The sequence below is a fragment of the Clupea harengus genome, chromosome 3 (genome assembly GCF_900700415.2).
Source record: "Clupea harengus chromosome 3, Ch_v2.0.2, whole genome shotgun sequence".
Classification (NCBI taxonomy): domain Eukaryota; kingdom Metazoa; phylum Chordata; class Actinopteri; order Clupeiformes; family Clupeidae; genus Clupea; species Clupea harengus.
In genome coordinates this window covers 498,426-525,544 of record NC_045154.1, presented here as the reverse complement: position 1 = coordinate 525,544, position 27,119 = coordinate 498,426, and the positions used below count along the sequence as shown (strand labels likewise).

At 41.4% G+C, this 27,119-nt stretch overlaps 2 protein-coding genes across 2 annotated transcripts; one reads left to right on the top strand and one right to left on the bottom strand.

Moving 5' to 3' along the window:
- Window positions 1–2,626: 2,626 nt before the first annotated feature.
- ppib (peptidylprolyl isomerase B (cyclophilin B)) lies at window positions 2,627–5,179 on the bottom strand. Its single transcript, XM_031563858.2, has 5 exons — window positions 4,837–5,179; window positions 4,027–4,140; window positions 3,837–3,930; window positions 3,355–3,539; window positions 2,627–3,169 (listed from the first exon to the last, which is right to left on the bottom strand). The coding sequence occupies exons 1-5, from the start codon at window positions 4,969–4,971 to the stop codon at window positions 3,047–3,049; spliced, it is 651 nt and encodes a 216-aa protein (XP_031419718.1). The 5' UTR covers window positions 4,972–5,179; the 3' UTR covers window positions 2,627–3,046.
- Window positions 5,180–13,726: 8,547 nt separating this feature from the next.
- On the top strand, window positions 13,727–25,480 carry adpgk (ADP-dependent glucokinase). Its single transcript, XM_031563848.1, is given in 12 exon segments — window positions 13,727–13,815; window positions 14,269–14,527; window positions 14,630–14,855; window positions 21,225–21,287; window positions 21,668–21,735; window positions 21,737–21,786; window positions 21,893–22,089; window positions 23,594–23,692; window positions 23,801–23,874; window positions 23,876–24,012; window positions 24,015–24,146; window positions 24,149–25,480. Coding segments are annotated over 12 exon segments (1,524 nt in total). The 5' UTR covers window positions 13,727–13,808; the 3' UTR covers window positions 24,361–25,480.
- Window positions 25,481–27,119: the final 1,639 nt, after the last annotated feature.

Sequence of the window (27,119 nt, the reverse complement as noted above, 5' to 3'; positions counted from 1 at the left end):
AAATATCTTTCTGTAATATGAAATATTCAGATGCATTGCCTTGCATAAGTATTCACCCCCTTGGATGTTTTACCCTTTTATTGCTTTTGTAAATCAGTCAGGGTCAATATAAGTTGGCTTTTTTTAAAACAAAATTTACAAAAAAAAGCCCTCTTTAATGTCAAAGTGAAAACCGATTTCTACACAGTAATGTCAATTAAATAAAAATATGTAATGAAAAATAAGTGATTGCATAAATATTCACCCCCTTTAAAGTGACTGACCTAATTCAACAGAGGTCCAGCCAATTGGTGCTAGTAGTCTCACAATTAGTGAAATGGAATCAGTGTGCAGTGAATGTGTCTCAAGTGATTGTAGTATAACAACACCTGTGTCTGGAAGGTCCATTCACTGGTCAGTATTCAGTAATCAGTACTGTATTCCTGGCTACCGTTACACCATGAAGACCAAAGAACACTCCAAGCAACTCAGAGAAAAGGTTATTGAAAAGTATAAGTCAGGGGAAGGATACAAAAAAATGTCCAAGGCACTAAACATCCCCTAGAGTTCTGTTAAATCCATCATCAAGAAATGGAAGGAATATGGCACATGTGTAATTCTGGCTATAGCAGGCTGTCCCCACAAATTGAGTGACTGTGCAAGAAGGAGACTAGTGAGAGAGGCCACCAAGAGACCTATGACTACTCTGAAGGAGTTGCAAGCTTCAGCAGCTGAGATGGGAGAGACTGCATACAACAACTGTTGCCCGGGTTCTTCACTAATCAAAGCTTTATGGAAGAGAGCCACTGGTGAAGAAAACTCATATTAAATATCGACTAGAGTTCGCCAAAAGGCATGTGGGAGACTGGTCAAGTGGGAGACTCCATGGTCAAGTGGAAGAAAGTTTTTGATGGAGATAATTTCCAAACACTGTTAATGACTTAAGAATATAATAATCAAGTGCCTTGTATTATTAATTACCTTATATGAATCATGTACTTATGTAAGCAGGAACATGGCTTTTCTGTGTTTCTGCGTGTGTGTAACTTAGAATATTAGGTGCCACTTAGTCTGCATATGTACAAGAGCATGTTTAGACCAGAAGTGATAAGAAGGGTCGAACTGTGCTTCTTCCGACCTTGCAAAACTTCCATCCTTGCCTCAGACATCAGAAATCCACCACGTGGTTATCTCTGCTGAACGCTAAACTTCTGTCTATATAAACCTTGTGCGATGTGTTTATCACTGCTTCACTTTCAGCCTTGTGCTGGGAGTGAGCCCGATTGCAATTGTTGTTTGTCTAATAAATATACTTATATGCAGCTCCGGAGTCCTGAGGTAACTAGGGTGAATTTTCACCTATCAGTTTTTGTCAAAAAAGCCAACTCATATTGACCATGATTGATTTATAAAAGCAAAAAAAGGGTAAAACATCCAAGGGGGTGAATACTTATGCAAGGCACTGTAATTCTAAACTGATTCACATTTTGAAAGACACCACTGCATCAACCCTTCTGTCATGCTAAGCCATTTTAAATGAATGCTTTGCCAAGGTGAAGGTTGAAGGTCAACGTCTATGCTGTCAGATGATCTACGACGGAGACAGGAGACAGGGCCTGTGATATCACCATAGTCGTTCCCACTAGTTGTCCAGGCCATGGGTGGAAATTTAATTTCACTATTGGGGGGGACAATAAACAGAAACATTTCTCAAGAGCTATTCCTGAGGGGGACACAAACGATGCCATCAAAAGTGCTGTTGCATTTGAATTAAATGCATAGAGGAAACCCTATCTATATATCTATATATATTGGTTAATAACTTGGAAGTTAGTAAGTCAAAAGGGTCTTCTTCAGCAGGTTTGACAAGAACATAAAGCTCAAAATAATAATAAGTTTTAAAAGCAGCAGAAAGGTGAGTAACCTAACTAAATCAACCAAAATATTCTTCAAAATTATAAATCATTCATTGTTTCTCCAAAAAAGTTTTGGACAATTGTGCTCAAACAATTCGAGCAAATAATTCATTTGAAACTTTATTCTATCGATTGTGGATAAAACCTCCACGGACATACATGGAGACGCTGCTGCCTCATACGATAAGGAGGCGGCAGCGCACAAGATTCATCAGTGCGGTTGCGTAGCGACAGGATGCTGCAGCGCACAAGATTCATCAGTGCGGTTGCGTAGCGACAGGATGCTGTCAAATGTAAATGAGTTATTCCACCGAGTGGTAGGAGTAAAACAAAAAGTGTTTGACACATCCTCTTTAAGTTAGCATTTACAAGATAGCTGCTTACTGGAGGTCAACCACCACTGAGCCAGTCACTCCTGCCGGGCCAAGGTGTGTATGTGTGTGTGGGGCTGGGATCGGGGATGGCAGGCAGAGGACCAAAACACTGAGGCAGAGGTAGGATGAAAGCTTTCTCAAGTTGCATTTATAATTTGCACAACTGCTTTCAGTTCATATTATATTATTTAAAATGATATGCTTAGGTTTACAATTCTAGAGTAAGGTGGACACCCATCAGGAAAGAAAGAGGGGTCCTGAACAACATCACATCTTTCCCACCCAATCAGTTATTGTTCACTTAATAAAATGACAACAGACCCATACCGAGTGAAGAAACAGAGTTGCAAAAATGAATAAACCTGGATGTTTTTTTTTTATTTAAGGTGTGTTTGTTACATTTTGGACAACGATTTAGACCTTTTAAAATGAACCTGCGACAAATATTAGCCTAATCACACATACCATTCCTCAAAATAGCCTCACTCTAAATTACAAGCTGCATACATTTGATGGTGGTGGTATCAAAACAGATGTTGGGTACAAATCATTGGAGATTTCCCAGGTTAAAAGCCAACTTAAAAAAAAAAAAAAAAAAACAACCACAAGGTCCATTCTCAAACCATAGTGTCGCAGAATGTGCTACTGGGTTAAAGACACCACTGTTCTTCAAGTCCAGCATCTGGCCCACAAAAAGAACCATAAGACTAGTAGCACCTGCCCCCCCCCCCTCCCCAAAGGGGGAGGAAACAAAAAATATATAAGATCTTTTCCACTTTATTCTTTTGCAACAGCAAAAGGCTTCTCTACTTCAACCTTGCCACAATCATGGATGGTGACGTCTTTGAGGGGCTTATCTCGACCATCCGTCTTGGTGCCTTCAATTTTCCGCACCACATCCTGTAAAAAAGGTTTTTCATACATTAAAATCATATTTCAATTTAAAATCATGGGAAATGTTAAAAGATGCCTTTTGAGCAGGACCATATTATGGATTCATTCACCACTCATTTTCGCTGTTTGGATATGGAAATATACAAACTGTTAAGAATTCACATCGTCAGCATCAGCGCACACTCACTCACCATGCCCTCGAGGATTTTGCCAAAAACAACATGTTTCCCGTCGAGCCATGGGGTCTGAACAGTGGTGATGAAGAACTGGGATCCGTTGGTGTCTTTCCCAGCGTTGGCCATGCTCATCCACCCAGGGCCGTAGTGCTTCAGCTTGAAGTTCTCATCTGGGAACCGGTCTCCATAAATGCTTTTTCCTTTAAATGAATTTGACATAAAAAAAACTCTGTGAAATTTCAGTGTGGTACAACATTATATGGCATTTTATCATGAAATCTTCAGTTTTTTTACACATTTGTGAATATTTAAGCACTTTGAGCTGCATTGTTTTGCATGAAAGGTGCTTCACAAATAAAGTTTATTATTATTATTATTATTATTTGAATAAAATGTTCATAATAAAAGTAATGCAATAGAAGCAAATGACCTGGGGAATAAAACTACTAAAATCAAACCAGTAAAGAAATGAACAAGTCTCAAATGAGCTAGCTCACCCCCTGTGCCGTCTCCTCTGGTGAAGTCTCCACCCTGAATCATGAAGTCTTTGATCACCCGGTGGAATTTGCTCCCCTTGAAGCCAAATCCTTTCTGTTTAGAAAACAATATATAGTTAAATGTTCCACGTCTGTTTTTTTTTTGTCAGTTAGGCATACAATTTGATTACAAGGTTATGGCTTAGCCTACCTCTCCAGTCGACAGTGTGACGAAATTCTCCACCGTTTTCGGCACGGTTTTCCCAAATAATCCAATAACGATTCTTCCAACATCCTCATCGCCGACTCTCATGTCGAAATACACCTGGGAGGCGAAACACACTCATCAACTCTCCTGTGCTGCGTTTTCCGAAACAACTTAACGTTAGCATCGACTATCATTTTGAACACTCCACTCGGCCTACATTAGTTGTTCAACAACGCTTCGGGGAAAATACATAGGCACGTACAGACGCCACACAGTGTACTGATGCTGCCACAATAGGCCGCAAGTGAGACGTGGCTCACTTCAACACGACATTACATTGGGATTTCCGGCAGTCGGAGTCTGCTTTTCGAGTTACCTTTACGCTTCCTCGTTTTATGCTCAAACATATTATACACCCTAATCCCAAAAAAACAAAACGGTTTCTACACAAAAACATTCGTTTACAGAACATATACACAAGCTTAAATCCAAATTCATGGCACGTAACTTTGGCTAACGTTACCTAGCTTGGTGGTCGACATTACACATACAACACAACTGCAAGCGCTTAATGTTATCAGTATCAGATAGTTAGCCGACGTTGCATCTAAATTTACAAGCCATGTAACAAATGTCGTCAATGTAGAAAATATAGTCCTTCAGAACAGACATGGGCTAATGCAAATACCGACATGTTCTACTTGATAGTCAATGGGCATTCGTCAAATTGTTAAGGTTAATTTAATGCTAATGATGTGTGCTAAAACGCCATCCAAATGTATTCAACGGTAAAGTAAGATGCTGCCTGAATACCTTGTGGGTGACTTTAGGGCCTTTCTTTTTTTCATCTGCATCTGAACCGCCGGGAAATAGAAGAAATACCACCGACCCAACGATGATGGTAACTGCAAGTAAAAACTTCATCCTCCTCTCGCAAATTCGAACCATGAAAAAGGTTTGTTTAAAACAGTCGTGATATATTTGTAGCTGCTGAGAGTAGGAGGGGATTCCAGAGAAAATGAAGGCTAGAAAACAGACGCTTCACCAGGATAGGACCAGCTGTGCAATAGTGTTCGCATCTAGCCAATAAGAGTTTGAAACGCGTAAGAATGTGTAGATTTTACGTTTACGCCACGAATGTCCAGTCAGCGAATGAAGTGGAGCGGGAGCGAGAGCAGAGTCGCAAACAGACGACCACTTCCGCGTTTGCTCTTTGCAAAGGGGAGGATGGACTTTTCCCATTTTACGCAGACCGGGAGACCAGGTCCACTTAACCCTCCTATTACCTTCAAAATGTACTGACATCTTTTATCTTTGGGGTACATTTGACCCCAGAAATGTAAACCTCCAGAAAATGATTATAATTCAAAATGTTACCCACGTTTATGTGTCATGTACTTTATGTTTGTTTGTTGACTACCTAAATAGCCCTTTAAATAAAACAAATAAAATGTTGATATTTCTTATATATTTCATACAATTAAAACAGCCTTGGGTCAAATTGACTCTAAGGAACACTGATGCATACAGCATGTGTACAGGACAATACATATCATCATGTTAATTTTGTGTTTACCCAGTTGTCCCCGTTAAATTAGGAAAAGTAATTCAACATGAAGCAAAAAAAAAAGATGTCAATCATTTATTTAGAGACGTTAAACATTGAATGGGTCAAATTGACCCCAAAGATAATAGGAGGGTTAACTTATTGGAATCCACTGTTCTTCCAGGACTAGTTCTGGGTTTTTGGAGTTTGTAAGAGTTAGTAAGAAAATGACTTAATCCAACCACCAATATGTAATAACATAATCTTTATTTACAGAGCACTTTTATGTTACAAAGTGCTTCAGAGAGGCAGCTAAATAATACAGTCAGTCATAAAATCATCAGTTTTTAAATAAATCAGATAAAAAACAATTAGGTATATATAAATACACCAATACAGAGTAAATTTTTTTTTTAAGTAAATAAAAGACAATTCAAAGGAAATAGAACTCAAGCAAAATCAAGAAATGCTCTCCTATAAAAGTGTGTTTTAAGAAGGAACTTAAAGGGAGACTCAGCCAACCTTATTTCCTCAGGCAGATCGTCCCAGTCAGGGGCGCAGATAGCACTGGGGACGGGGGGGACATGTCCCCCCCCAGATTCATAGTGACCCCAATCCGTCCCCACCACTCTCATACGTAAGGCGACAATCATCAGTTAATAACTCTGCACAGCTGATTAGGCGATGTTGGCGTCCCCCCCAGTTCAAAAATCCCATCTGCACCGCTGGTCCCAGTGCCTCGGGGCCGTGACTGCAAAAACTCTGACCCCTTTTCATTTTCAGTCGGGCTTCTGGAACAGACAAAAGACCTTATGCCCAAGGATCTTTAAGTACGTACAGTACGAGATCAGAGATATGGCTAGGACAGAGGCCATGAAGAGCCTTAAAAGTAATAAATACCATATTAAGATCTATTTAAAATCAATGTAGGCTACTTGCTGCCTAGCTAGTTAAGGTAATGTCCCAGTAGCATCTCTCAGCATTCAGAACAGCTGTACTTACACGTTTGCATCAACAAGAAATGACCACATGATCTAAATATTTGATTAACTCACAAGTTAGCAAGTGCAGTTCATTAGCCTTATTTATGGGATGAGATTTTGTGAAATAGCTGGATGCCGGTCTTGGGGTGACGGTAGCCCTTAGTAGCCTAAGTAATTCTGATCTGATTGATTTGAAGACAACAGCAGCCCTTTACTGTGTGTTTTCATGGAAGCCAAACATTCAAGGGCCTCCTTTATAAACCGATTTTATTCTCTTTCAAACAGTGAGTGGTGCAACAATTCATGTTTTTTTTTTAAAAGTTGAAATGAGATTGAAATGTAGGCCTTTGTGGGTAAAATGAGGAGCTTTTAAAACGCTATGACAAAAGACTTGAGTCGCACGCACAGTGACTTGAGACTCGAGGTTGACACTTGTCCTCAAAAGACTTGAGACTCGACTTGGACTTGAGATATTGGACTTGTGAACAATCTTTATTTTCTCTTTTTGGCGCATAAACGATGTCTGACCCTCTCTAATTACCAACCCATAACCGTTTGAACAACAACGCTTTTGAGAGACGTATCTTCTTACCGAGAAGAGCCATTGTGCGTGTGCAAGTAGCTGATAGGCCAGGACAGTCTGCTAATATTAATAAAATATTGGGACACATATACAGTATACAAATATTACAGTCATTATGAGTTAGTACTTCATTCTCAACAATGATTAAGTATGAGGCGATGTGTGTGAGGACGCTCCCTCCATCAATGTGTGTGTGAGGACGCTCCCTCCATCAATGTGTGTGTGTGTGTGTGAGGACGCTCCTCCATCAATGTGTGTGTGTGTGTGTGTGTGTGTGTGTGTGTGAGGACGCTCCATCAATGTGTGTGTGTGTGTGTGTGAGGACGCTCCATCAATGTGTGTGTGTGTGTGTGTGTGTGTGTGTGTGTGTGTGTGTGTGTGTGTGTGTGTGTGTGAGGACGCTCCATCAATGTGTGTGTGTGTGTGTGTGTGTGTGTGTGTGTGAGGACACTCCATCAATGTGTGTGTGTGTGTGTGTGTGTGTGTGTGAGGACGTTCCATCAATGTGTGTGAGTGTGTGTGTGTGTGTGTGTGTGTGAGGATGCTCCATCAATGTGTGTGTGTGTGTGTGTGTGTGTGTGTGTGTGTGTGAGGACGCTCCATCAATGTGTGTGTGTGTGTTGTGTGTGTGTGTGTGTGTGTGTGTGAGGACGCTCCATCAATGTGTGTGTGTGTGTGTGTGTGTGTGTGTGTGTGTGTGTGTGTGAGGACGCTCCATCAATGTGTGTGTGTGTGAGGACGCTCCATCAATGTGTGTGTGTGTGTGAGGACGCTCCATCAATGTGTGTGTGTGTGTGTGTGTGTGAGGACGCTGCTCCATCAATGTGTGTGTGTGTGTGAGTGTGTGTGTGTGTGTGTGTGTGTGTGTGTGTGTGAGGACGCTCCATCCACAGGATATTATAGGTCTAAATTCAGTTTCATCTTGAATGATGAGACTGCTTGCTTGAGACAATATTAGTTTTCATTATCCACCCTGATGTAGAAAACACCATTTCTGATAGACTATACAGCATGTCAAAGCCTAATATGTTGATGCACAGGGCAGCAAGATCATTTTGCGACCCCCAAAAAACGTTTGGCGACCCCACTTGGGGTCCCGACCCCTAGTTTGAGAACCACTGCTCTAGTCAATGTGTGTGTGTGTGTGTGTGTGTGTGTGTGTGTGTGTGTGTGTGTGTGTGTGTGTGTGTGTGTGTGTGTGTAGGACTCATCTTTACTCTCTACTTCCTTCTTTGCATCATGGGCGGTTTTGAACGACGGAAGTGGCTGTTTGCAACGCAGCTAGATTCTTTTGAATGAAGAGTGCATTACAAATAAAATACATTATTATTATTATTATTAGCTACTACGGTTTTGAGACATAGGTCGTGAGTAGGCCGGTATTTCAGCTAGCTAACGTACCAGCATCATTCAGCACTTATGTTGTTTATTCTTGAAACGCACCCCAGGGACAGTTTGACAGTTTTGTCATATACATTGTAACATCCTGGTAACACCACTACTACCTGTAGGCTTTCTGTGGTGTCTGTCTAGTTAATAGTTGACGCGGTACGATGCAACCGGACCCCTCTAGGTCCAATTATCATTTACATTTACATTTAGTCATTTAGCAGACGCTTTTGTCCAAAGCGACGTACAAGGGAGAGAACAGTCAAGCTAAGAGCAATAAAAAGCATGGTGTAACAATAAATACTACTTTACATGAGAATTAGAAAAACAACGACCTAGAAAAAAGGAAAAAGAAGTGCAGGAATGTAACTGCTGAAGTGCAAGTTAAGCGCTAGTCAGGTGCCAGTTAGGAGGGGAGGTAGTTCGTTCCACCAACGTGGAACTACAAATGACCTCCAATGCACCTGGACCCCAATGTTCTTGCCCCTCCCACTTTGAAACTGGTTCCAGCGGCGTTGGTTGGTTGGTTTCAACAGTCTTGATTTCACCAAATGCTGTAAACAGATATGAAGTGGACTCGCTTCCACTCTGTACCCACACTTAAAACGGCCCACAGCCCCCCTTCGATGGCTTCTATAAAATGTCTTCTTGCACTATCATAACTCCCACAAACGTAGCACACACTGGTGCGGACACACAGGGAAGAACAGGGTCAGAGTGTAGTGTGTTGTTTGGTAGGTGTCTGTCCATACACACACGTGTACTAGCCTCACCTGCCATGCTGTTTGATGGGAGAGGATTTGGACCAGGTCTGGTCCCTGCCCCTAGCCTTTCTACTTCTCAGATCCTTCTCGTAACGGCAGACTCGTTAAAGGTTACCGTCACATAATGAGGGACAAGACACAAGATAGTTTAAATTCAATAATACGAATTTATTTATACCAATGTCAACAATCAACAAAATAGGGGTATGAAAAAGGTAATGTTCAATGTCGTGCATGAATGGGTGAATGAATGTATCAATTTGTTAGGTAAATGAATAAGAAAGTGAGAGAAAGAAGTCAAAGAGCCCGTGTGAGAGAGAATATCAATATAGTGCCTACAAGTACCGAAAAGAAGTGCCTAATGAGAGAGAGAGAGAAAAACCCTTTTATAGCCCCACCCTAAATACAGGTGCAGACATTATAAAGCATTTAGGCTCAGGTTCGTCCTTCCCGTGCACTGGCAGGGCGAAGCCTGAAGGGGGGCACAGGTGGGCGTCACAGAGAGGACGTAACAGCGACTGGAGAGAGGAAGGGGAAGCCAGTTAACCGGCAGTAAGCATGAATGAAAAGAGTCTGTCTTCCATGCATGATGCATTCTCTACTAAGAAAGGCTAAAGCGATATTCTTCAATGCTTTACATTCATATCCTATCAGAATCTCAATGTCTCCATTTCAGCTTATATTAGCAAGTCTTCAGTGAAGAAATTATACTGCAGCTAGCAAGCTGTTAGATAGCTGATCAAGACGCACTGTTATCTGCATAGCTTTACAAACCTTAGATAAATATCCAGCCTGTCGTCTTGTCAGGATCCATTTCAGCTGTGTAGTAGGAAGTGTGTGTTTAGGCTTTTCCTTAACAACCTTGTAGCTTAGGCTACTACATACACCACGTTTGTGTGTTGAATGATCCACAAATGCAGATTCAACACTTCACTCACAGAATTACAAAGTATCCATTTATAAATAGACATTACTTTGTATAAATCATAGTAGGTTTATTCAAATGAGAAGTCACAAGTAAGGAGTTCTGTATTTGTCGATTGAAAAACACATTTGTAAATGATTGCATATATTTGTGGATTATGTTCCATGCATTTACAAATCATTTCGAGACATGTTTCTCTCCACACTAGATGGCTGTCGTTCCACTGTCCCCGCAGAGGCACAGTGTGGTGTACACATGAGTGTGTATGTGTGTGAGTGTGTATGTGTGTGTATGTGTGTGTGTGTGTGTGTGTGTGAGGACGCTCCATCAATGTGTGTGTGTGTGTGTGTGTGTGTGTGTGTGTGTGTGTGTGTGAGTGTGAGTGTGAGTGTGTGTGTGTGTGTGTGTGTGTGTGTTTGTGTGTGTACACATGAGCCCTGGTTGTCAGCAAGCCCTGATGGCATATTGAGCATAGGAGAGCACTTAGAAAAGGACCAATATGTAATACATTTACTGTATTAAATCATGAAAATGACCACGGTACACCATCAGAGAAACATGCTAAACTGAAATACTGCCTTCTCTGAAAATAATGCTACAGCCACTATATTCTCCTTTTAAAGGGGTCAGCCCAATGTTCCCACATTTCTAAGGATTTTTTTCCACTGACAATTTTGAAAAATAGGCCCTATGTTCCCACATTTCTAGATTTTTCAGAAAATTAAACCCTATGGTTCCACATTTCCTGTTAAGCCCCAGCAGTTTTCGGGACAAACGCCTACAAATGCATGCCTAAAGTAAATGATCAATTCCTCCACAATTATACGGTCAATTTGCATGTTCTTGACATCTATGAACATCTAGGGTTAGTTAGTTCATTTAGTAATGAATATTAAAAATGTGGGAACACAGAGCTATGGGAACATAAGACCTAATTTTGAAAAAGCTCTTAGAAATGTGGGAACATAGGGCTGTGGGAACATAGGGCTGTGGGAACATTGGCACGCTCCCCTTTTAAAATGTCTGTTCTGGAGCGGAACGTCTGTTTGTGTTTTGGCCTGCGTGATCCTGTCCACTGTCCTGCCCACTGTCCTGCCCACTCACTGTCCTGCCCACTGTCCAGCCCACTGTCCAGCCCACTGCCCATTTCTCCAGTACTATTTCAAGACCCCCGGGTTGCCCGATAAGAATTTGGAAATTGGCACGCAAACTGTCATGGAAGCAAGCAAATGAACTGGACCAACAAAGATAATATTTTCGCTTCTACCTGACCAAAAAAAAGCCTCACCATAATTCTAAAAAGCTCTACGACCAGAGACATAGTAAAACACAGGTATATATTGAAGATGCATTTAAAGATGGAGACGGCGAAGAGCCCAGACGGATTTTAAGACGGATGCTAATTTCCCCTATAACAGGTAAGCATTGAGATTATGATATATTGAACACGATTATGATATGTTATATGTTATATGTTATATAACGAATACTGTGCATCCACTAGCTATTTTTCTATCTTATCGAATAGAAACCATACACCAGTTTTATAAGAGTTTATTCAATTCTGTGACAATCAATGGATGTGGTCAAATTTGGCCAGAGTTAGACACTCTCCTCTCTGTGGTTCTTCCTCTGGCTCCTCCTCTCTGTACTCTGTGTCTTGGGCCAGGACAATACCTGTCAGGTCTGGTTGTATCTGTGAGGCAACGCTCTCCAATATTTTGAATTTGGAATGCAGTACCGATTTTAAATGCTTGGTGTCAGTATGACATATTGGTCCTTTAAGTGCCCGCTGCTCAAGGGCATCAAGCCCCCCGGGGCGTTGATGGGAAGGTGTACTGCCTGTTATAAATGCTGAAAAAAACGTCTAGGGCTCAAACAAGGGCATTGAAGGAACTGTAGGGGTGATGTGGTTTGGGGGGAGTGAATGTTGGGTGAGCAGACAGAGTCTCGGTCAGAAGACCCGAACGGCAAGGAGTGGAGTGAGAAAATGATGCAAGGGAGAAGGCAGGTTGGATGTAACACCAGTAGTTTATTTCCTTTTTGTAAGCTTGATATTTATTCTGTGTGCTGCATCAAAACATAAACAAAGAAACAATACAATTAAATTAAATAACGGAGTGGTCAATCAAACAACAAACAATCCTACATGGCTCCTGGCACATGTCTGAGAACAAAGGAATTGGTCAACATAGCACATGTCACAAAAAGGCATCACAAAGGCATACAAATTAAACAACATGCACAAGTTGAAATCTTTTTAAGCTCCCCATCTCGAAAAAAGTAAAACAGCAGAAGCATTGCCATTTAGCTGACAATATGTTGTTATTGTGGTTGAAGGGGAAACTCTGTTCTTCATGTACATTAAGATATTTTTTTTTATAATAGCAGCATATAATTTCATCCTCAGAAGAAGATTTTAAGATATTTGTAAAAACATCTACCATATAGGTTAATAAACGTGAATTAATTGTTTTACTAGGGTAATGTATTTCTTTGTGCTTTTCAGGGAAAAAAACATCCTGTAGCAAAACATTTGATCCTGGGGGGATGTGGAAAATATATGATGTAAGAGGGATGTTATTATCATTGATTGTAAGATTATGTGGATCAGTGGATCAGTGAACGCACACACTTATATAGCATGTACACAACAAATAGCAATTTGGTGCAAACCTGATGAAATAAAATAAAGGAAGAAAGTATAGAGTGAAAAAGATATGATAATAATATTATAACATGATAATATCATAACTCAACAAAAGTAAACATAAACAAAATTCCTATTCACTATACTAGGCAGCCTCTCACACTGTATCTCCTTCTGTATCAAATTATACTAAGGCCATATTACGTACTGTTAATTGTTTACCTAAATGTATCTTTTTATCTGTTTATCATAATTGATCTTTACTGACCTCTCTTTTACTGTTTTGACGCTATGACTAAATTTGAATTGAATTGAATAATAATAATCTTTGGACTACTAATTCAGGTGGTCTTGAATCTTTGCATGCAAAAACAAAAAATCTTTGTTCTTCTTCTTGTCTGTTGGATCACTGTTCAGTTTTGTCCTGATGAGTTTTCTTTACTCCAATAAACTCAACAAACCTGTTATGAAGTATTATCTGTAAACACCAACGAGGTTATCCCTCTGTTAAACCCTGAGGTAAAAAAAATATGTTCTGATCAATTGTCATACTTGCATACTATATTATATACTAAGTTGGAAAGTAGCGTGCAGTACACTGTGTTTACATTTCGAACACACGACACATATTCACCGAAGGGAGCCATTGTTGACCGGAAGTAATCTTACCCCTTCTTGCTTTCCAATATGGCGGCGTAAAAAAAGGCGAATGACGTTTCAGAAATGGTCATCCCCTCGTCGTTTCTGTTTAGTGTTGCGGCACGTTTTAACTGACACGGTATGATAACGTCATGTTACACTAACGTTAACTGCGTGCTTGAAACACCGTGCAAATATTAATATCGTGCGTGTCCTGCCAGTGAACTGCAGCAGGTAACAACATTACGACTACTTCATCTGATCGCTCTGATCAATGTCAACGCTGGTTAGACGAAGCTAAAATCCATGCTTGGTAACCAGCTTTACCTTGTGCTAACAAACTTAACTTACTTGGCTAACCGTGCTTTGCGAGGTTACTGACGTTTGTTCATTTCATGCGAATGTTGAATAGCGAAGGTCACCAGCTCTTTTTGTAACAACACAAATACTAATAGAGTTGTTATTGGTTTGCCCTGTAACGTTAAATCAAGTGTTGTTAAGTAGGTTGCAAGTAGTTAAGCAAGTAAGGCTAGTGATATGCTGACGTCAATTGAAGAAGCATATCAACCAACTCAAGTTGTGTCTTTCCTCATTCGTTTGGATTCGTGACAGCTTATGTGTATGTGTTCGTCGTTTAGGTGAAATGGCCGATGTACATTAATGAATAAATGCAGTGGAACATCTTTTCAATGACTAATTCGCATTTTTTTGCTCAGTTAGCCAGCGATAAGTTATATTATGTTCTGCATTTGTCATTGTGTTACAGAATCCAGAGGAAGCATGTGGAAGACGGCTACAGTCATAGCAGTGTTTGCGTTAACTCTGGGTTATTTATACCACACTCATTCAAACCTGCCAAACCATGTACTGAGCTACTTCTCCCTACCGTTCCCCAATGGCTCCACCACCAGCCCGAATGTAGAGGAGGCCAACCTCAATGAACCCAGTTTTGAACAGGCAATTGCCACTGCGTGGGAGGCTATAATCACTGCTCCTGCACATCAGTGGAAAAGAATTGCTGTTGGGTAAATTTCTGGTTTCAATAATGCGCTTGATGTTTTTGTTTTGTTTTTGTTTTTGTTATGACTGAAAAAATGTTTTTCCATCTAACTTTATTTTTTTTCCAGAGTGAATGCTTGTGTGGACGTGGTGGTGTCAGGTGTGGATTTACTTGAAGCTTTGGCTCTTGAGCCTGGAAGAGGCTGTGACCATGAGGTATTGCAGTCCAAAGAGGATCTAATGGAAGCCTTCGTTCATTTCATGGAGAGGGGTGCAGCAGCAGAGCGCTTCTTCACGGATAAGGACATCTTCCTTGGTATCGCGCAGGCTGCTGCAGAAGACCCCAGTGCTCAGGTAAGGGTGTCATATCGTGGAAGACTTTTTCTTGCTGTTTAAAAAAAAAAAGTAATATGATTTAACTAGTTTACCTTAAACTAACAGCTTCAGAATCATTTTGGAGGTACACTGACTTGTTATACAGAGAATGGCGTCTGTGCCACTGCCACAGCACACCGGGTATTGCACTATATAACTTTGGTGGACAGGGCGCAACACCTCTCGTGAGAACTACGTAATGCTTTATGGCACCACCTTACACAACCCTTCTGGACCCTTCTGCTAGCTAGAAGAAGTATTCTCTGTATGGGAATCATGACAGAGGCCATGAAGAAACGGAGGAAGATGTTGTTTTGAAGTTGGAATTGTAGATAGATTTGACACGCTGGCTCTTTAGATCACAGCGATTGAATAGATAGATTTGACACGCTGGCTCTTTATATCACAGCGATTGAATAGATAGATTTGACACGTTGGCTCTTTATATCACAACGATTGGTGATACAAGCACAGCTTCCCAATTTCCCAATGGCTATCTGAAACTCGGTGATTTTTCTCATGGACATGGCTGATTGGGGGCATTTAACAAACAGTTGTTGGTCCAACAGCAAACTTGCTACAGATTGAGAGCAGTGCAAGCTGTTTTCTTGACAGGGGTGCAAACTCATCAGGGATGAAAAAGGTGACAACGATGCAAACCCCCTAGGAGGGTCCGGGGCATGCTCCCCGGGGAATATATTTTATGTATAAGAACATTTTGCACATTTTAAAGTTCAATGCATCAATCTGGTGCACTTTGACAACAAAATTATGAGGCTAGATCTATGAAGAAGGTTGTGCTGTTGTAAACAATTTTGTGCTCTGGTAACAGTTTAATCATAAACATTCCTGTGTTGAATGTTGCACGGGCACAGTCCAGTCCAACCACCCACCCCAATACCCTCCCGTCCCGACCACCCACTCCAGTCCACTTCACCAAAGCACATTACGTCACAGATCTCCATCAGGTATTAAGCAAATAAAAGGGCCAACTATAGGAACAGAAAATCAACAGAAGCTGCATCAGGCATGGCCTAGCTTCTCCGTGTTCTTGAAAAACTGTGACAGTGGGAACACATATTCTTTTTCCTCTACATTATTCTTTGAGTCTAGGTTGTCAGGACAAGGCCCATTTGCACCGGACTCCTGCCTCTAGTTGAGCCACAGTAATGGCATCCTCCTTCTAAAATTCTCTCATTCTGAAAACAAACTGAAGTAGGAGAGTGGTACGTTTGTTCAGTTGCAGTGAAGCAACTGACTTCCTGTCCTAACTGGCACTTCGACTAGTGCGTAACTTGCAATTACAGCAGTTACATTTCTGCACTTCTTTTTTTTTTTTATATTTCTTATGTAAAGTAGTATTTATTGTTACACCAGGTTCTATTGCTCGTAGATTGACTATTCTCTCCCTTGTACGTCGCTTTGGACAAAAGCGTCTGCTAAATGACTAAATGTAAATGTAAATGAAGCGCCCGGCAGTAGAAAACGGGTCAGTGCTTCAGATTACATACACATAGGGACGTGTGGTCAGGGGAGGCAGAGCCTCATGAAAAGTAAAAAACAAATAATGATAAAATAAAATAAATATTAATTTGTATCTACTGATCTATGCTTTACATTTAATTTTTGTATGATTCCGATCATTTTTATAATCAAAATCGCTGAATTTGACCATGACCATGTTCAAACAGAGAGGCGACTCGCGAGGTGAGGCAGCAACGAGCCGCGCCTCATCTCAGTCTTGGCAATTTAGACACATTCTGATATGATGTCTTCTATCCGAGGTTAACAACTTCTTGTTGTGACATTTGGGCTTTTTCAAACTTACCTTATGTCCTTTTTACCTGAAGATAGTCCAGCAATGCCAACACATTTAGGTCATGTTCTTCTGTTTCTGATGCAATCAGGATGTCATCCATGGAGCGGATGACTTCAGACGTGATCATGGGCATTTCAGGAAGTGTCAAGTGTTGTTTCCTTGCTTGGTAGTCCAGGGCTTATGTGTAGCCCTTGTAGCAGTCTGCTCCATTTATATCGATTTCCATCAAAAATAGTGAAAGCTAGCCATAGCCAATCTTGAGATTTTGGAGATCTTATTGCCTTCCCACAATTGACACATCACCTCAGTAGGACCAATAGCTAAACTGACTAGAACCGTCTCCTTAACACTAACTTTTCACCTCCGGGACCCAAAAGCAACATGAGCAACACCAGATAGCGAGCGGAAGTCTGTTTTTACCTGCTAGATGGAATCACGGTTAATTCATCACCAGTATCAACAAGAAAAAAAAATTCCAAAATGTTCATCAATCAATGCAGTAACGTAAAGGCTGCTGTTCAATTGTCTGTCGGGAACAGCAGTTGGTTTGGGGGAGGGGGGCATCTGGTTTCCCAGAACCCGCAGACCATAGTTTTTCCAGCTGGTCCAGGCTCAGCTTTCCCAGATGTTCTCATCACAGCTTGCTTTATCTATTTCAAATCATTCAGAAGCTCTGACTTCAGCAGATTGTCCCTGTGAGATCCAATTGTATCAAGGTTGGGTTGGGAATAAAGCACAAAGTTGTCAATGAAACGAGTGGCATTTAATCATCTTCTACAGCGTCTGCCTTCTGAATGCATGTAGAATAGATATCTTGCTCCCATTTGACAGTAAGCAAGTGTTGCCCTTTGGATCCATCTCTGCATCGCTTCCCATGCTGGCTTTTGTCATCGCCAATATGTCTCTCTCTCTCTCTCTCTCTCTCTCTCTCTCTCTCTCTCTCTCTCTCTCTCTCTCTCTCTCTCTCGCTCTCTCTCTCTCTCTCTCTCTCTACCACACGCCTCTCTCTCTCTCTCTCTCTCTCTCTACCACGCCCCCTCTCTCTCTCTCTCTCTCTCTCTCTCTCTCTACGACACGCCGGCAAGTTTCATGGTCATTCAGAATGTTGTACATTGTCTGTGGACCATCATAGGGATGTAAGTTATGCACACACACACACACATTTACATTTAGTCATTTAGCAGACGCTTTTATCCAAAGCGACTTACATATGTGCGACTTACAATGTATACACATTTTACATTTACACTGATGGCACACTGCACATCAGGAGCAATTAGGGGTTCAGTGTCTTGCTCAAGGACGCTTCGACAGGGAATCGAACTAGCAACCTTCTGATCACTAAACGACTTCTCTACCTACTGTACACACACACACACGCACGCACGCACGCGCGCCTGTAAGCTGATAGCAAGCGGCCCTGCTACAGATCTCGTTCCAACTGGGCACAGGATTCTCTCCTCTGAGTCCAAGCTCACTACGTCAAGCAGACAAGCACGTGGGAGCTGTAGCTGTAAAGCTACTTGCATCAACAATGTTATTCTCTCCAGACCATCGTACGTCTTCAATGACTTAACAAAATTAGAGCAACTGCATGTCTGTAACTGTGCTTTTTTTTTTTTAATGTCCTGCCATTTCTCAAATACACGTCTCACATGATCAATTTCCCATCAATTTTTTTTTTTACCAAATGCAGTCAGTCTAGCCTTGATCTCTTTTAATGTAAAATTTACTTTGAACCAGTTAATAATCAATAATCAGTTTATTGACTCGACTTAGCAGCATTCTGTTCTGCCATTTTATTACACTTTTGTCAAGCTTTTCAACCGCAGCTGTCAGTAGACCTTTCACATGAAGAATCGGTCAACGCCCCACAAGTTTGTACTCGTCACCTCTGGAATGCGATCACAATTCAGCTCCTGACTCCTGTGACGTGACTGTACCCCCCTCCCCTCTCTCTTAGCTAATCTCACACACAGCAGGAGTTTGAAAAGGGCACTAACCCGTAAAGCTCGTATTGGCACGTTTCAGTATCTAGTTGTTTGCAACTTTTATTCTTTGCCTAGCAAAAATCAAGCTCCGATGGACTTGATGGATGGGTCCCATGTGTTGGTCTCTTGCCCTTCTCATGAGCCAGGTCACACATATCAAATGGTTCTGAATTGAATTCAGACCATATTAGGTGAACATCCTTCTCACACAGATGGCACACAAGGCCAAAGCAAGCCAGGAGTCTGACTATACAAGAGATGGATATTTAACTCTCCTCCTGAGTTGGAAACTATAACATAACCTAACCTAAAGGAGCCATATCTTGACCTTAAGCTAGTATAGCACGGACTCACTCTAACACAAACAACATGTGTAGCACAGATTTAGTCTGTAGCATGGACTCACCCTAACACAAACAACATGTGTGTAGCACAGATTTAGTCTGTAGCATGGACTCACCCTAACACAAACAACATGTGTGTAGCACAGATTTAGTCTGTAGCATGGACTCACCCTAACACAAACAACATGTGTAGCACAGATTTAGTCTGTAGCAGCGTTCTAAACCAGTCGTCCTGACTTCACAGCACATCTTACCGAGGTAGGAAAGCCTCCACAGCTTCTTCAATTGTTTCCTGTGAAAATCATCTAAATATAAACTGCTTAAGGTTCCTTCCTGACTAACAGGGAGTTTTTTTCTTGCCCGTGTTGCCAATGTGCTTGCACTAAGGGGGTTCAGGCTCTGGGCTCTGTAAAGTGCCTAGAGACAATTGTATTGTTATGGCGCTATATAAATCAAATTGAATTGAATTATAAATAAATGAAACAACAACAGGGCCCCCTGCAATTTGTCCACCAGGAGAAGGTGGGTGTAGATATGCTATCCTCTAGCTCCTCCACTCCTACTCTAACCCTAACCCAGGAGAAGGTGGGTGTAGATATGCTATCCTCTAGCTCCTCCACTCCTACTCTAACCCTAACCCAGGAGAAGGTGGGTGTAGATATGCTATCCTCTAGCTCCTCCACTCCTACTCTAACCCTAACCCTAACCCAGGAGAAGGTGGGTGTAGATATGCTATCCTCTAGCTCCTCCTACCTGGACAAGGGAACTGGCGCTGTGAGAATCAGTTTTTTTATACAGTACCAGTCAAAAGTTTGGACACATCTTATTCTTATTCAATGGCAATGGTGTTTCTTTATTTTTTATTATTTTCTACATTGTAGATTAATACTGAAGACATCATAACTATGTAATAACACATATGGAATTATGTTGTAAACATCAAGTATATGTAAAGTAGCCAACTTTGGCTTTGCTTGGTATTCTCTCAATCAGATGAAATGGTAAATGGACTGCATTTATATAGCGCTTTTCTACTCAGAGAGAACTCAAAGCGCAGTAGACATTAATGCCTCAGACATCTACCCATTCATACACCGATGGCAGAGACTACTATCTGAGTTGCCAACCTGCGCATCGGGAGCGGTCAGGGGTTCAGTCTTTCTCAAGGACACTTCGACACTTGGTGAGGGGGAGTCGGGATCGAACTACCGATTACTGACCGACTCCTCTACTTCCTGAAACACTGCAGCATTTTCTTCCCAGTCACCTGGAATAGTTTTCGATTAACAGGTGTTTCATTTAACAGGTGTGCCTGGTCAAGAGTTAATTTGTAGAATTTCTTGCCTTCTTAATGTGTTTGAGACCATCAGTTGTGTTGTGCAGAGGTAGGGTTGGTACACAGTGAAAAGCCCATCCATATTATGGCAAGAGCCACTCAACTAAGTAAAGAGAAACGACAGTCCATCATTACTTTAAGTCAGTCAATCCAGAACATTTCGAGAACCATAATATATCCTCAAGTGCAGTCACGAAAACCATCGAACGCTATGATGGAACTGGCTCTCATGAGGACCGCCCGCAGAATGTGTTTTTGCAGATATAGGTTTCTGTAAAAAGTTTTAGGTGCATTATTGCTTGTGTTAGCAGGAGTTAGGGCTGAACGATTTGGGAAAATAATCTAATTGCGATTTTTTTCTCCAAATATTGCAATTGCGATTTAATATGCGATTTTTTTTATTTTATCCACATTTTTTTCCCCAACAAATCGTAATGAATGATTTAAATACGACCAACACAATATTAGATACATTTAGTGTAAAATACTATTTCCCACATTTTACATTTTTATTTAACTGCTCATTACAGAATCAAGAACAACAAATCGGTGGCTTTGCCACTGTGCATTTAAGTAATTTAAACAAAGTCATTGTAAGAATAAACACAAGGCATGCACTCTTTAAACACTGTGTGCAAAATGTACCATCTTAAAAAAAAAAAAATAATAATTATTATTTTTTTTATTTTTTATTTTTTTAGACCACGTTTTTAATCGCGAACGTTGCGGTTAGAAAATCGCGTTCTATCATATCCCGATTAAATCGCAAATGCAATTAATCGTTCAGCCCTAGCAGGAGTCACTAAAGCACTCTGTTTATCACTCATCTTTTGTGTGTGTGTGTGTGTGTGTGTTCAGCTGTATGTGGGAGGGAATGCTGCCTTGATGGGACAGAAGTTCGCCTCCTACCCTGAGCTCGTGGTAAGCTGGAACTTGTTTTCTGTATACTCTTGTGATCTTACATCAAGGATCAAACATGGGTATATACAGTATATATACAATTACATGTGGAGCAAAATGCATTTGCTGACATTTCCATTTGACTGTATAGACTATTAACATATTGGTGCCAATGCAGAGGCCAAATTGTCTTTACTTGCAAACACAAGTTTTATTAAATTTTGCTTCGTCATTGTGGAATATTGTGTGTAGATTGATGAGGGAAAAAAATGAATTGAATCCATTCTAAGATTAAACCTGGAAGGGTCTGAAAACGTTGTGTGTACGCTGTGTGTACATATATATACGTATACATGTGTGTGTGTGTGTGTGTGTGTGTAATTGATGGATGTTTGTCTCAGGTTCTGCTTTGTGGACCCGTTGGACCTAAACTGCATCAGTTGCTGGATGATCAGATCGTTGTTCCTCCAGTCCCTTCAAGAGACGGACGAGTTCCACCTTATTCTGGAGTACGGAGCAGGTACTACGGGACTCATTCGAAGCCAAATCCACCGCTTTTTAGAATTGATTTTAGAAATTGGACTGTTTAACAAATTCAATGGCATGTTTTCTCTTTGTCCCTCAAGGGGAACAGTGGGGTACGACTCAGGCACCCCAAGCTAACCGCTTCATCTTTTCCCACGACGTGTCCAACGGGAAGATGAGCGCCATGGAGACCCTGACGGCCAGCGTGGAGGAGTTCCAGCCAGACTTGGTGGTTCTCTCTGGCTTACACATGATGGAGGGGATGGGGAAGGAACTCTGGGAGGAACGGCTCAAAGAGGTTAGAAATGGCCGCTATACTCTCGGACAAAAACATGTCTTTAAGAAAGGAACCTAAGCTAGATAATCCGTACACCAATAATTAGCCTATGGTGAACTGATGACCAAGTCTGTCGAGTGAAGGTTTTCTCTCTCTCTCTCTCTCTCTCTCTCTCTCTCTCTCACTCACTCACTCACTCACTCTCACTCACTCTCTGTGGGTGTACATACGTATATATATATGTGTGTGTGTGTGTGTGTGTGTGTGTGTGTGTGTGTAATTGATGGATGTTTGTCTCAGGGGGATGGGGAAGGAACTCTGGGAGGAACGACTCAAAGAGGTTAGAAATGCCGCTATACTCTCGGGCAAAAATGTCTTTTTTTGTGCAACGTTGCTATTATTCAGCAAAAAAAACGTATCTTGTGGCCAAGACTTTTGCACGCTGAACTTTGTAGGCAGACAGGCCGGCTTTTTTTTATGATGGGCGAAAGCAACAAAAATGTATTGATAAAAGATGATGAAAATGTATGTCAGTTGAAAAACAGAGGGGTAAAAAGGATCAGGAGTCATAAGTGAACCGTTGTTAAAACACAAACGATCTCTTTGCAACTGTGGAAACGCTTACATTTAACCCAAGAATCTATTGTACAATCACACTCATGCCTTGACTGATCCAGTGGCTCTGTTAGGTCTCTGATCACTCTTGGCTATAGCCCTGAATATAAGCCTAGCCCCAAGTATTTTCACCACGACGTTTATAGCGAAACAATGGACCGACTGTAACAGAGTGGAACTTGACTTGCAGTGGGGGAAGGGGGGGGGATCAAGTGCTGCACGGTGACACAAAGTTGAAAGAAGCGTCCACCCAGATAAAACAATCTAGCCTTTTTGGCTATTTAAAAAAGAAAAACTCAAGGTAAATCATTGAAAAGGGGTATTAAACAGTATATTTGAATTATGTTGATGCCAAAAAAATTAGTTTACTGATGTCAAGAAAGGAACCTATGCTAGATAATCCGTACACCAATAATTAGCCTATGGTGAACTGATGACCAAGTCTGTCGAGTGAAGGTTTCTCTCTCTCTCTCACTCACTCTCTCACTCACTCACTCACTCACTCACTCACTCACTCACTCACTCACTCACTCACTCTCACTCTCTCTCTCTCTCTGTCTGTCTCTATGTTTAATTAAGTTAAAATAGACTTGCTTTATTGACATGACCACACCTGTTGTCACACATGTAATCTTAACATCTAGGTAGCTATACCTCCTCAACATCTAGGTGAATTGACATTGAACTCATCTGGATGTAATGTTCTATTGCAAGCGGTAGTACCAGGGCTATAAACACAGACACACAGACACTCTTTAGTGGCTCTGCTGACCTTGCCCCGTGTGTGTAGCGCCCACGATTAAAGCTTTTTCTTTTGAAGCCTTTTAGTGTAAGCTTGATTTGAAAGTAGCAAAGGTTACAAGAGGAAGAGTGTAACTGATTTAGCCTGTTTCTTCTTCTGTGTGTCCAGGCTGTGGTGGCCATCTCTGACTTACGCAACCAGGTACCCATTCACCTGGAGCTGGCCAGCATGACTGATAAGGATTACATGGGCAGCATACTGCAAGAGGTACATGTGAAGGTCTAACCTCCCGTCCAACAGAGTCATTTTTCTGCTTTCATGAAGTGTGTGTGCTAGACATGACATGCAGTCATCATACTGTCTGCTCTCTGTTAGCAGGTCCTTCCCACGGTGAACTCCATCGGGCTGAACGAACAGGAGCTGCTCTTCCTGTCCCAGGCGGCCGGAGGCCCACGGGGAGCTCCAGGCCTGGGTCGGCTCGCCAGACGTGGGTCGTGTCAGCGACATCCTCCTGTGGATCCTGGAGCAGCACGGCCGCAGCGACCCCAGCTCCGAGGCCGACCTCACGCGCATCCATTTCCACACGCTGTCTATCACATCTTAGCCACCGTGGACGGTTACTGGGGCAACCAGATGGCAGCGGTGGCAGCAGGGGCGCGCGTGGCCAGCTGTCAGGCCTGTGGCATCCAGAGCATCGATGATGTGCGTAAGGTGACGCTCAAGGCCCGCTGGACTTCTACAGCTCCCACGGCGGCGAGCCCAGGGAGCAGCTTCATCTCAATCCCACTCGGCCGGTCACCGTCTGGCAGCGTGCGAACGTGACCTTCCACCTGACCCCTGTGCTGGTGTGTAAACAGCCTCGGAGGACAGTGGGCCTGGGCGACGCCATCTCCGCCGAGGGACTCTTCTACTCAGAGATGAGACGACGCACATGATGAGCACACACACACAGTTCTGAGGACAACCTGATCTTAAAAACTCTTCATCTGGTAGTTCTTCCTTCTTCATGGTACTGTTACACGAACAATCTTCTTTTAAACGATGTCCACTCGGTTAGGTTGGTAGCGATCGTCCTGTTCTCTATGCAGTAGGGGCCTGTCTTAGAGACATTTTCTTCTCACTCCCAAGATATTGTGATATTTTAACAGTAATATGTCGATAGATTTATGTTCACTTTCACTTCCTCTCCTTTCAGACGTTGTGTTGTACGCCTCCAATTAGTTCAGTGCACAGTACATCCCCTCGATGAGCAATGAATCAATGCCGATCTTAAGCACAGGCTGGAGCTAGCTACTGGTTGGGTGGGGAGCTGTGGTTGAGACAGGAAGGACGAGGTGACTATCCTCACGTAGAGATTTTACAGTCTTAATAATCCTATTGTGCAATATGTCCTCTTTACCACAAAGGTTTCCAAGTGTCATTGGATATCAAAATTGAGTTGATGTTACAATGGACTCCTCATACCAGTACTGTACGTATTGCTTTATACGTTTGTTTTGTTTTGTTTTGTTTTTTTACAGATCTGATCTAAACCGTAATGATGAAAGTTTGCATAGGCATATGTTGATGTCGGGTGAAGGAGGTATAGCACTGGTCAGAATAACACTTAAAATTACTTATTTTGGAGTCCTTGTGAACGGTCATGGTTGGGTGGTGTGAGACCACATTTTAAAATGCTGTTCTTACGGCCTGTTCTACTCAGCCCCATGAAACAAGGGCCATTTGAAATGATTCTATGTTGAAGGTAAAGAAAACCAATGGGTAGTTATCTAAAGAATCTGAGATTTCTGCCATATGTTTAGATTCTCTCTTTGGTTCAATTATTTGTCATTTTGCCCCATGAATATTTTGCAAAATGCAGATGAGGTTGTTTTTTTTTTTTTTTTTTTGCACCTTGTGATTTATTTAACTGAAATCAAATAAATCACATATGTGAATCTTTGGAGAAACCTTGGACTTTGTGGACCCCAGATAGTTGTTAAAATGATGAACTGCTTGTGGCAGTAAGATATTTAAAACACTTACTAATAAATACAAAATAAGATATTTAAAACACTTAATAGAAGCTAAATGCTGTGCCTCAAGGCATTTGTCCACCTGGATATATTTTCCCATTACCTAGCATACTTCTCTGATTGTCACATTGTTGTGATTGCATATGACTAACCCTCTCATCACACGGTACAACATAAGGAAGTCCACGAGGATCCAAATGATAGGACTGGACACACAACACAACCAGGGTAAAACCACCACATCTTGTACATGGACAGTGATTCTCACATGATATTTAGTCACACATTTTTCATCAATTTTTTCAAACATTTTTCATCATTTTTTTCAAACATTTTTCATCAATTTTTTCAAACATTTTTAAACTTCCCGTACAAAAATATGTAAGTAGCATTAATATGTCACTTTTAAATTTTTTATTTAATTCAAATCATTTTTTTACATTTACTGAAATATGTGCAAAACTGAACCCTAGTGTACCCTAGTGAGTAACTGAACCCTAGTGAGTAACCATAGTAACTGAACACTAGTGAGTAACCATAGTAACTGAACACTAGTGAGTAACTGAACCCTAGTGAGTAACCATAGTAACTGAACCCTAGTGAGTAACCATAGTAACTGAACCCTAGTGAGTAACCATAGTAACTGAACACTAGTGAGTAACTGTTTGGGGCACTTCAGGAGATTCTCTTAAGGTGTGAAGTATGCTAGAAGCATACAAGGTTTTAGTCATTCTTGTCACTCCAAATAGGGAGAAAGCAAATCACTCAGGGGAATAGGGAGGTATAAAGTGCAAACACAAATGTAAATAGTTTGGTTAAAACATTACCCTTGATTCTTATTGGTCTCGTAACCGGATCTGGCCTTTATTCAAATACCATGGTGGGTAAGTTGAGGTCACGCTAGCAAAACAATCTCCCGTAACCACCCATAACTTTGATTTGACAGTCAGGCATTTCTTCTGTTCTTTTTGTGTCACTCTGTAGAGAAGCCAACATCATGCACTGTATCGCCATCCGAGGGATATGTGTGGCATCACATGGTCACGGCCAACAGTTCATGACGTGAAAGACTATAGGGGTGAGCCAGAGCTGCTGAAGCTGTATTCTATTACAAATAACCTTTTATGTCAAGTAACAGCGTTCAGTGGAAGTCAACCCTGCTGAAAAGAACAAATGGATAGAAACTATCAGAGATGCCAGGGGTTCTAAACAAATAACAAGTTGTGTGTTTTGGGGCACATCCCATTACAATTCAATTATTGTATTGGTATCCTTAGATTCTTTTTCCAGGGAAGCATCAATGTATAGTTTTGTAGTTTACAAGTGATCAACCTGATCCAATTTGACACTATTGTGCATCTTCCATGAGACTGTGGACACAGGAGGCATTTAGGACCATTTTTGAACACCTTGATCTAAGCACAGGAGTATCTGAGGACTGATAAATGGATTTGTTACGATTAAGACAGCTTTTAAGACATTCAATATTGTAATAAGCACCCATTCTCATACTATTTCCAACTACTAGAGTTTTAAGCCCACTAAAAAGGTTAGGTGCAGTAGGTGTCGTCAATGAACTGCCATCTTTTAAAGCAGCTTTTGAAAGTTGAATTGTTGGACTCTGTGAACTCATCAATTAAGTTCTGGGTTGCTTTGGGAGGCCTATACACTAAAGCACA

Coding starts and splice junctions, on each gene's coding strand:
- ppib (XM_031563858.2), bottom strand. CDS start 4,971: ATGGTTCGAATTTGCGAGAGGAGGATGAAGTTTTTACTTGCAGTTACC. Junction 3,931..4,026: donor TCACACTGTCGACTGGAGAG/GTAGGCTAAGCC, acceptor TTTTCTAAACAG/AAAGGATTTGGCTTCAAGGG. Junction 3,540..3,836: donor CAGAGGAGACGGCACAGGGG/GTGAGCTAGCTC, acceptor ATTCATTTAAAG/GAAAAAGCATTTATGGAGAC.